Source organism: Lupinus angustifolius, unplaced genomic scaffold, assembly GCF_001865875.1.
Source record: "Lupinus angustifolius cultivar Tanjil unplaced genomic scaffold, LupAngTanjil_v1.0 Scaffold_48_99, whole genome shotgun sequence".
Taxonomy (NCBI): domain Eukaryota; kingdom Viridiplantae; phylum Streptophyta; class Magnoliopsida; order Fabales; family Fabaceae; genus Lupinus; species Lupinus angustifolius.
The window spans coordinates 143,799-155,553 of NW_017728884.1; the positions used below are offsets into that span (position 1 = coordinate 143,799).

The 11,755-nt window shown below is 35.0% G+C and overlaps 1 protein-coding gene across 2 annotated transcripts; it reads right to left on the reverse strand.

Moving 5' to 3' along the window:
- Positions 1–4,830: 4,830 nt before the first annotated feature.
- Positions 4,831–8,239, reverse strand: LOC109342006 (SAGA-associated factor 11 homolog). Of its 2 annotated transcripts, none has more exons than XM_019579958.1 (4): positions 8,075–8,239; positions 7,242–7,308; positions 5,875–6,186; positions 4,831–5,271 (listed from the first exon to the last, which is right to left on the reverse strand). In XM_019579958.1, exons 2-4 carry the CDS (start codon positions 7,281–7,283, stop codon positions 5,080–5,082), a joined length of 546 nt encoding a protein of 181 aa, XP_019435503.1. In that variant the 5' UTR covers positions 7,284–7,308; positions 8,075–8,239; the 3' UTR covers positions 4,831–5,079. The 2 variants fall into 2 exon arrangements, with proteins under 2 accessions (XP_019435503.1, XP_019435504.1); XM_019579959.1 differs by having other exon boundaries at positions 7,242–7,312.
- Between the last annotated feature and the right edge of the window lie 3,516 nt (positions 8,240–11,755).

Consider the following 11,755-nt stretch of genomic DNA (forward strand, 5'->3'; position numbering starts at 1 on the left):
TTGACATGTCGGAAGACTTGCTCATTCATTTGGTCTTACTGTCTCTTCCTGCACAATTCAGTCAGTTTAAGATTTCTTATAACTGTCAAATGGAGAAATGGACTCTAAATGAGCTCATTTCGTTTTGTGTGCAAGAAGAGGAAAGACTGAAGTGAGAAAGGACTGAAAGTGCCCATTATGTTAGTACCTCTAAAGAGAAGGGCAAAAGGAAAATCACTTCAGAACCCAGGAATGAAGCTGTTAAGGGTCCAGTGCAAAAGAAACAAAAGCAGGATGATGTATGTTACTTTTGCAAAGGAACTGGACATCAAAAGAAGAAATATGTAAAGTATCACGTCTGGCGTGCTAAGAAAGGGAAATGGACATCAAACGAAGAAATGTATAAAGTATCACGCCTGGCATGCTAAGAAAGGTACATTTCTTACTTTGTTCTGTTCTGAGGTCAATTTAACTTCAGTTCCTGGAAACACCTGGTGGTTAGACTCCGGTTCAACATCTAACATCAGTGTTTCAGTGCAGGGTTGCCTGAGCTACCGAAAGCCTAATTATGTTGAAAGATACATCTATGTTGGCAATGGAAAATCGGTAGAAGTGGAAGCCATATGGCATTTTAGATTGTTATTATGTACTGGTTTTTATTTGGATTTGAAAGACACTTTTGTTGTACCATCTTTTAGACGGAATTTAATTTATGTTTCTTATTTGGACAAATTTGGATATTGTTGTTCATTTGGAAACAATTCGGTTCAATTGTCTTTAAATTCAAATGTTGTTGGAACTGGTTCACTTATGTTAAATGACAATCTTTATATACTGAATACTATAGCTGATTATAGAGAAACCCTAAATGTGGAATCACGTGGTACTAAGCGTAAAATTGAAAATAATAATTCAGGTGCATTATGGCACAAGCGCCTAGGTCACATTTCTCAAAAGAGAATTGAGCGTCTTGTGTCAGATGGGATTTTGGATTCCATTGACTTCACAAAACAGACCAAACAATCGAAATATGGTGCATATAGAGCTTCGGGCTACTTAGAATTGATACATACGGATATTTGTGGGCCATTTCCTACGGCTTCCTAGAATGGTCAACGATACTTCATATCATTCATAGACGATTATTCTCGTTATGCATACATTTTTCTTATTCATGAAAAGTCTCAATCATTGAACGTGTTCAAAACTTTTAAGTCTGAAGTTGAAAATCAACTCAGCAAAAAGGATTAAGTGCATCATATCTGATTGTGGTGGTGAATACTACGGCATGACCGTGGTGGTGAATACTACGGTAGATATGACGGTTCAGGTGAACAACGTCCAGGGCCTTTTTCCAAATACCTAGAGGAATGTGGTATAGTCCCACAGTACACCATGCCAGGATCGCCTAGCATGAATGGTGTGTCTGAAAGACGAAACCGGACTCTTAAGGATATGGTAAGGAGTATGATATGTCACTCTACCTTACTGGAGTCACTTTGGGGAGAGGCACTTACGACTGCAAACTGGGCGAAAGCCAAGTCTGAAGCATTTTCATGTGTGGGGATGTCCAGCTGAGGCAAGGCCTTATAGGCCTCATGAAAAGAAATTGGACTCCCGTACAGTGAGTAGTTACTTTATTGGTTACTCTGAAAAATCAAGGGGCTATAAATTTTATGATCCAAGTATGAAATCCATATTTGAGACGGGTACAGCCACGTTCTTTGAGGATGTTGAGTTTGAGGGGGAAGATAAGGTTAGAAACTTTGTCTTAGAGGAAGAATCTGTATCTATTCCAGATGCGATTCATATGGTTGCTTTTGAAGAAGCAAATTTGGAACCTCCTCAGGACATAGTTGATGAAACCTTCCCTGCTCAAGGTGAGTTAGTAATTCATGAAGGACAAACTCAAAACCCTCAGGAACATGGACAAGAGGTGCAAGAGCCTATAGCTTTGCGTAGATCCACTAGAGAAAGGAGAAATGCAATTTCGGATGATTACATTTGCTTTCTTTTGGAACATGAGGGTGATGGCTTAATGGACAATGATCCATTAAACGTTCGTGAAGCCATCCAAAGTTCCAATTCGGAAAAGTGGATTGAAGCAATGAAAGAGGAGTATAAATCCATGCAAGACAATAAAGTTTGGGAACTTGTCCCATTACCAGAAGGTAAGAAACCCATTGGTTGCAAATGGATTTTTAAGACCAAGCGGGATTCTAATGGTAATGTGGAGAGGTATAAGGCACGTCTTGTAGCTAAGGGTTTTACTCAGAAGGAAGGGATTGACTATAAAGAGACTTTCTCTCCGGTTTCATCGAAAGACTCTCTTAGGACAATCATGGCTCTTGTAGCACATTATGATTTGGAGCTTCATCAGATGGATGTCAAAACAGCTTTTCTAAATGGAAACATTAATGAAAAGATTTATATGGTGCAACCAGAACACTTTGTAACGGGAGACCGAAAGAATATGGTTTGCAAATTGACAAAATCCATCTATGGGCTAAAACAGGCGTCTCGTCAATGGTACCACAAATTTCATGAGGTGATTCTCTCTTTTGGTTTTGAGATGAATTCAGTTGAAGATTGTGTGTATCACAAGTTCAGTGGGAGCAAGTATATTTTCTTGCTCTTGTATGTGGATGACATACTGCTTGCCACTAATGATGTGGGTACCTTGTTAGAAACCAAGACATTTCTATCCAGTAATTTTGAAATGAAGGATCTTGGTGAAGCTTCATTTGTATTAGGAATCCAGATACACCGAGACAGATCTCGGGGTATTCTTGGATTATCACAAAAGAGCTATATAGAAAAGGTGCTCAAAAGGTATGGCATGCAGGACTGTAAAGTAATGGATACTCCAGTTGCTAAGGGAGACAAATTTAGTCTCAATCAGTGCCCTAAAGGAAGTCTGGCAATTCAGGAAATGCAAAAGATCCCATACGCATCAGTTGTAGGGAGTCTTATGTATGCTCAAGTATGTACGCGTCCGGATATAGCGTTCATAGTTGGGGTTTTAGGCAGATATATGAGTAATCCAGGAATGGACCATTGGAAAGCAGCCAAAAGGGTCATGAGGTACTTAAAGAGAACAAAAGACTATATGCTCACATATAGGAGATCAGACCAATTAGAGATCATTGGGTATTCTGACTCCGATTTTGCGGGATGCCAAGATAGTAGACGATCTACTTCGGGCTATGTTTTTCTGTTAGCTGGTGGTGCGGTTTCTTGGCGTTCTGCCAAGCAAAACCTTGTAGCTTCATCCACCATGGCAGCAGAGTATATAGCATGTTATGAGGCATCACTTCAGTCATCATGGTTGAGAAATTTTGTCACTGGGCTGCGGATTGTGGAAAGGATTGAAAGACCACTAAAGTTATATTGTGACAATAAATCAGCCGTGTTGTTCTCCAACAACAATAGAAGTTCAGCAAAGTCGAAACACATCGACATTAAGTTTCTAGTTGTTAAGGAGAAAGTACAAAGTTGACAGCTTTCCATAGAACATTTAGGCACTAACTCCATGATAGCAGATCCTCTTACAAAAGCTATCACACCCAAGGTTTTTCATGAACATACTGCTCATATGGGTGTTCTGCAATGTGAGAATATTTTGGTTTAGTGGGAGTTAGAATGTGCACATATTTTATTATGTTCTATGTAATTTTGGTATTATGTATGGATACTTTATTATGTTCTGTGTGCACATAGTTAGAATGTGCACATATTTTCAGTTTGATATTCTGTCTTTATGCTTTGTACAATAAGGTTTTATGTTATTATTAAGGATCTCACTACAGTTAAGTAGGACCAGTTGAAAATTGACATGTACCAATCATATTCATGTGATTTTCTTGCTACACATTTCATGATGAATCTATGTTATTTAGTTGTGTCAATGTTGGTGATCATTGTTGAATTAGTCATGATAAATATGGCAAAATTTAACTGTGATTCGATATGAAGACAGGACTAATGAACGGGATAATTTGGGTATGCCTACGTCATAATGTCAATACTTAAGCGCGCATTAAGGATAACACGTATGGAGAATCATATGTGTGACCAGTGGGAGATTGTTAGAATTTCTGACAATTTATGGGTCACAAATATAATTCTATAATTATGCTATGGTCATTATTTAATTAGCCAAAATATAAAATGATCTTCAGTAATTAATTTGGTGGCTAAAGACATATGTGTCATGAAATAATATAAGTGTAGATACCTTCAGCCAATTTCTGATCTGATGAAGAGACTGAATCAGAATTATTGCAACTTAAGTAGTAACCGCTTCGGGGTTACTTTTATGGGTTATGGTCCCCATTTGTAGAGCAGCAGGTTTTAAGGTGTAGGGTTAAGGAGAATAAAGGTGGATTAGGATAGTGTTATCCAAAGGGATAAAACACTATCAAGTCATCCACATCAAAGGATAAGTGAACTCTCATAAGAAAAAAACACTCTCACCATAAGGCATACTCTCAAGTTAAGAGCTTTCTCATTCCTATCTAGAGAAGCATAAGGAAAACCATTAGGCGCTCTAACATCTGGAAGATTATCACACCCTCATACATTTGAGATTCCAAATGGCTAATCAAGGTATGTTCTTCTTCTTCACCATGAAATCATTTGGGGTTTCTTCAGTCTGGGTCATGGTCGTTCCATATGGGTTTATGTATGGGCATAAACATTAGGTTATCGGAACGAAACCATGATCATAAGGACTTCCGCATTCAATCTATGGATTATAGATGGAGAAATTCTCCAACATATACATCTACAATTGACAGAAAAATAAACACATTCCATTTGAACAAAGAAAAATTAACAAAATAGCTCTTTTCCAAGATGGAAGGTATTCACTTTAAATATCAAGTATAATTGTCTACATCATTGCTTAGATATTAAAAAATGGTATAAAAATATTAGTATGAGATGATGAAGAAAACATTACTTTAGATGGGTACTTATTTACAAGTAAGAGAAGAAAAAGGGATTGTAATTAAGGAATGTTCTTTTGGTCACAATTTCAACACTCAGACCTATGAAAGCTTCAAAATCCCAGCAAAACAAATTCATGCTATTATAAGTTCAGGGCTCTGATGTCCCGTTTGAATGCTCCTCACCTGCTAAATTGGAGGTTCCATTTGCTGGCAACCTGTTCATGGTATTGCTGGTGGAGTAATTTGAATATGGAGAATGTGTTGAAGCATTACTGCTCCTTGAATACCGCGTCTGTGCTGCAGTGCTACTTCGTGTCACTTTAAGACGTGCCTTCCTACCCTGAGGGAGGGAATAGAAAAATTTCAATGACGAAAAAGAGAAACAACAATAAAGTCTTTAATCCCACTAGGTACAGTCAGCTACATGCATTAAACGATGTCATAATGCTCTATGATAAATCATATATTGCAGAAAAAGAGATAAGAACAAAGAAATATAAAATAAATTATATGCATGAAATCACAGATGCAATAGTTGCACTGAGCAGGGTCTCATGAAAATAACTTCTCTCTAGGTTGTAGAATTAGAGTGTATGTAGAGGTGAAACCAGAAATTTAGTTAGAGGGAAGAAGCTAGGCCAAACCGAAAGTATATATCATATAGAATATTTTCAATCCTATTCAAGGAGTGTATGAAATCAAATCGTGTAGGTGTGCTTAACGAAAGGTGGAAACAATGATAATTGGATGATGAAAATGGTTTAGATTTGAGATGATATGTGCACAAGTGTGTTGGGTAAGTAGCATTATTAAAATAAAAATCAATAACCAGGTAGTACAAATTTATGAAACACAACTCATGTTATGGGCATATGAAAATTTAAATTTATATTTGATTAAGAAACGGATCACCATATACAATTCTTAAATATAAAAGAATCACCTTCCCCATGCACTTCTCCAAATGAGGAGCAAACCTCCCAGCCATGATAGATCGGCCACAATTCATGCACTGAAATATTTCATTTGCGACAGGTGGGTGAGTTTGTCCGAATATATCAACCACATACTTTCCATTTGGTTCGTTACTATTACTAGGATCAGCCACCCTAATCCTGGCTTGTGCTGACAACTTCAATTCTTCATCTTCTTCTTCCACATTGGAATCAAGGCCCAGCCTTGCTACTCTGTGACACTCTGATGCCACATCAACTATGATGGAATCAAGGAAATCCCAGAAAAAATGAGATGAAAGCTGCAAATCATCCCAACGGGAGAAAATAAATATAGGAGAAAGATGTATTTTATTAATCCTGATACTTTAATTCTGTGACACATAACTAATAACTTCAGGCACATGGATATGAGAGTCAATCCACAATGGAAAGACATGCTAGCATACTAGATATGCTAGTAGATTTAAAGGTTGGCTGTTCAAGAATATTAAATCAGCAACTATAAATGCTGTCACACATTTTTGCAGGGATACAAAACTATATTTTTTTTGAAGGAGGCCAAAAGCAAAATCACCCTATTTTATAGAGACTAAACATATTTGAACTTATTTAGAACAGAGGGTGAGCCTTAACTCAAGGGCAAGGTTGTTGTCTTATGACCTGGATGTGTTTGGTTCAAATCTTAGAAACAACCTCTCGACTTGTTGGAGTAAGTCTAGAGCCTACCAAGTGGAGTCTCATGTACTAGGCTGCCATTTACATTTAGAATAATCCAGCTCCAACATTACATGTAAAAAAGAAGTCATCTTTTGCACAAGAATCAAAGAAAGGAGAAACAACCCAATGAATTCACAGTTATTGTTTTATTAGATTACAAGACCACATATACATGGCAATACCAGTTTTGTTATTGAACCCAAAATCTTTCCTGTAACTATGTTCTTACATTTCTCTTCACTATTGATCATAACCTTATGAGAAAAGGTTCCATTTTTCAGGTATTTATGTTTCAACATCTTTACAGCAGTGAATTTAAAAAGGAGGAATATAAGATCAAGAAAAGAACAATGATCACAAGGTCATAAATATATTGACATATTAATATTATTGAAAGACAATGATTTCGATTAATATTCTTCCAAAAGGGAATCCTAAATTAAAACCACCAGCACCAAAACTTGGCTAAAAGTAAAGTCTTAGAAGAATGTAAATTGGAAATTTAACTGCACCCAAGCACAATTTGTAAAAAAATTGTTTGGATAGTGAAATTTATTCGAAAATTGAAGCAAAATCTATTTTATTTAGCAATTGCAGCATGAGTAAAAGCACACATACTCAGAGTTGAAGAGCATACCTCGGAATGTGATGATAAGTTTTCTTCATCAGGAACTGACATGAGTCTTGATCGAGGCTTTTGGATCCTGATTGACATGCATTACTTGTAAAAGTCAGTACACACCACAACAGCTTCATAAAAGTATAAGTAAAACATCAACAAAGAAATCAAACATAGTAACAAAAAACACTTGGCAGAGAAAATATTATTGATATTTGCATGACCTGTGCTAATTTGATTTTGAATCTTCAAGATCTACTATCACATTATATGCTTAAGAAGGTATAGTATGGCCAACGGCCATATATACAACAGATAAAAAAATTACCATGGAAAGTTCAACTAGCAGGCTCTAAGAAAATAAGAATCATGAACAAAAAAGAGAAGCAACTTAAAGAGTAATATTGAATATCGCTCCACCATCTATTAAATAAAATAAATGGTGGAGCTGCATTCATATACTGGCAATGCATAAAGCACAAATCCTGTCCACATTTTTCAATCTCTCTGATCTTAAGTTCAACATTAAAGATTAAAATAACAAATTGATCCCCCAACTGTTTAAACTTCTGGGGATTGACAACAAAAAAACAGATTAACCAAAGATCAAATTGATGCAAAATAAATCACTGAAAATTTAAAATAAAAATAAAAATAAAAAACCAATTGCCCTGAGACCAAGGATTAAGTGGTGCCAATCAACAAAGAATTCCGAAAATCCAGAGTGCAATCAACCATTCAAGGAATTACCAAGAAACAATTACAGGTAAACGGGTTAAGAACTGAAAGAAAGTGTTGAAATCATAGAAATAGAAAAGGAAGGAGCACAACTTATTAACTAAATTTTGAACCTTTATGATGGTGAGAGAGGAAGACCGCGGAGGGTGATTGAAAGGAGAAGAGTGGCTAACAGTGATTAAATGATTCGCAGACTAATGCTACGGTGCAAACCCCTCAATCTGGGTAATGGAAAAATATTTGTACTACAAAAATGCTCTCATTGATGTTTTTTTATGACTGAACTCGACCCGCACTCTGTCTCATATTATTATTATTATTTTGATATATAATGCAATATATAAACTTAATAGAGAGTGAAAATTTAGAAGATATCATATAATAATGAATTTTTCATTTTATGTGTCTAATAATCATTATACGTGTTTGGAAGTTTAAAGTAATTATTATTAAGGTGAGAAATGTGGTTAATTATTGTGCTGGTGGTTGTTAAATATGATTTGATAGTTTTTTTATAAAAATTAAATAATATGAAGGGCAAAATATAAAGTGGAAATTACATCATGATGTAAGTTACATCATGTTTTGCATTTATATACAGTATATAGATATAGGAACGGAGCCCCAAAGTGTCACATTCCCTCCCGAACTAATCTATATTGCTATATAAATAAAATAAAATATTTAAAAATACAAAAAATATTATTTTTATATTATTTATTAAAATTTAATTAATTTAATCAAGATTACGTGTTTCAAAAATAACATTTTTATATACAAAGTGACAACTCCTTTAATGCACTTGTTTTAGTCTCACTTTACTATGTGCATGTAATGCGTGTAACGGTGGAATCGAACTGAACCACAAAAAGTGGTTCGATTCAGTGGTTTAGTTTGATTATTTTTTTTAATGAACTATTTATATTTGGTTCAATTCATAGTTTTAAAACTTTAGGAACCATCATAATCAAATTGAACTGTATAATAAAGAAATAGATACTAGCAAATAATGTTGTATTGTTGTTTGAATGCTTCGACCAATTTTGTGAATTAAATTATCAATTTTGTGTGAATTGTAGTGTTATATATACTACTAAATTGTTATTATGTTATTGTTATATATGTTACTACTTACGGAATTTTGTTATATATATGTGCTACTTTCTCATTATTTTGATTATTTGGGACATAATTCTAACATTCGTGTTAGTAAGTTTGAAACTAACATATACCATAAATTGTTATACATGTATTGATATATATATTACTAATGGTGAATTGTAATGTCATATATTAATGTGTAATAACAAACCAAATCCCTCTAAACAGATTTGTTTAGATTGATTAGATTGTTATTATCCTAAATCAAATCTAAAGGTGATATGTAAACATATTTGTTTAGATTTTAGAAACAATTTTTGTGTATATAAACAATGTAGTATTGATGAATAAAACATTTGAATCAATTTCTTTACATGGTATCAGAGCCAACCAAAAACAAACTTTTGAGAAAATGTATATGGCACACATGATGACTGAAAGTGAAGGTTTTGTGACATATTCAAGAACCGAATATGCTCAGAAGAAAAAGTCTTCACCTTGGATACTTGATAGTTGGGCATCGAATCACATGACAAGGGATTTGCAACACCTGTGCAACATGAGGGACATGTCTGGATGTCCTATTGGACTTCTAAAGGGACACACTAACATCTCTACTAAGGAAGGAATAGTAAAACTTTCAAATGCAACTTGATTTCTCTATCACAATTGTCAGATTACTCAAACTATAATGTTCAGTTTACTGGTGATCTGTGTGTTATAGAGGACTGAACCTCGAAGGAATGAACTCTAGAAGTATGACACAAGAGGTTAGGAAGGAATGAACTCTAGAAGTATGAACGAAGGAATGAACTCTATCTTTTTCGAGAAGCCCCAGCGAAGAAGGCATGCAAAGTTGAAGGAATGAATGAGCTAGAAGTATGACACAACAGGTTAGGACATCCGTCTTGGAAAACTACTCAACTAATTTCTAATGATAGTCGAAGTGAAATTAGTAATTTGAAGAATAAAGTCTATGACATATGCCAAAGAGCAAATCAAACTAGAGAAACATTTTCATTGAGTAATAATAGAGTTTCTCATATATTTGACTTGATACATTGTGATTTATGAGGTCCATATAGAACTCGTTCATCTTGTGGGATTCATATTTTCTTGCTATTGTTGACGATTTCTCACGTGCGGTATCGATCTATTTGCTAATTGATAAGAAACAAGTCACCAAAGTGTTGGCAAGTTTCTTTTCTATGGTAGAAAATCAATATAACAAACGAGTTAAAAATGTGAGAAGTGATAATGGAACAAAATTCATTTGCATGGTAAATTATTTTCTAGATCATGGGATAGTGTTTTAAACTTCATGTACAGGGACACCTCAGCAAAATGGGAAGATCGAACGCAAACATAGCCATATTCTCAATGTTGCACGAGCTTTACGGTTCCAAGGTAATTTGCCTATTGATTTTTGGGAGAGTGTGTTTTAACAACATGCTATTTGATCAATCGTACACCAAGCACAATTTTAAAAGGTAAAACATCATATGAATTGTTATTTGGACAAGAACCCTCTTACACTCACTTACGTGTGTTTGATTCTCTTCCATTGAGTAATAATAAAGCTTCTCATATATTTGACTTGATACATTGTAATTTATGGGGTTCATATAGAACTCGTTCATCTTGTGGGACTTAATATTTTCTTGCTATTGTTGACGATTGCTCAAATGCTGTATGGATCTATTTTCTAATTGATAAGAAACTAGTCAACAAAGTGCTGACAAATTTCTTTTCTATGGTATAAAATCAATATAACAAACGAGATAAAACTGTGAGAAATGATAATGATCAGAATTCATTTGCATGAGAAATTATTTTCTAGATCATGGGATAGTGTTTCAAACTTCATGTACAAGGACACCTCAACAAAATAGGAGGGTCGAACACAAACATCCCCATATTCTCAATTTTGTACGACCTTTACGGTTCCAAGGTAATTTTCCTATTGATTTTTTAGGAGAGTGTATGTTAACAACATGCTATTTGATCAATCGTACATCAAGCACAATTTTAAAAGGTAAAACACCATATGAAATGTTATTTGGACAAGAACCCTCTTACAATCACTTACGTGTGTTTGGCTCTCTATGTTTCGCTCGCAACCAACACAATAATGGCGACAAATTTGCAAGTCGAAGTCGTAGATGTGACTTTGTGGGATACCCCTATGGGCAATGGGGTTGGAGAGTTTATGATCTAGAGACTCATGAATTCTTTGTTTCATGAGACGTGCAGTTCTTTGAAAACCAATTTCCATATCAATGTTCAGAAAATAAGAAAGAAACTGTGATGTGAACCTCTTGGATAAAAGGCTCTTGAACGATCTATCTTGGTTGGTGCTTGACTAAGCTCACCGTTGACTAGAGCTTTTTAGAATAACATAGGTAGCGGAAATAAGAAATTTGGATAAAAGAAGATGGATTAGATTTAAGGTGAAGGCGCCACAACATTTGAGGTGTTAATAAGCCAAAGTGATGCTCGCCATAAGAACTTGGTTCTTGATAAGAACTTCTCATCTTCGTTCAGCTAAGAAGGTTTGGAGAATACTCTCACAAGGATTCAATCCTTAATTCACATAGAATTCAACTTAACTTAATCTGTTTATTCCATTGCAAAAGTCTTACATTTATAGGCAAGTCACTAGGCTCCCACAGTTGGCTAACATTAAGATAGTA

Bases quoted from the DNA above. Each gene is read 5' to 3' on its own strand.
- LOC109342006 (XM_019579958.1), bottom strand. From the start codon at position 7,283: ATGTCAGTTCCTGATGAAGAAAACTTATCATCACATTCCGAG. The intron at 6,187-7,241 runs GTATGCTCTTCA...GATGATTTGCAG, and splicing joins ACTTATCATCACATTCCGAG to CTTTCATCTCATTTTTTCTG. The intron at 5,272-5,874 runs GTGATTCTTTTA...TCCCTCCCTCAG, and splicing joins TGGAGAAGTGCATGGGGAAG to GGTAGGAAGGCACGTCTTAA.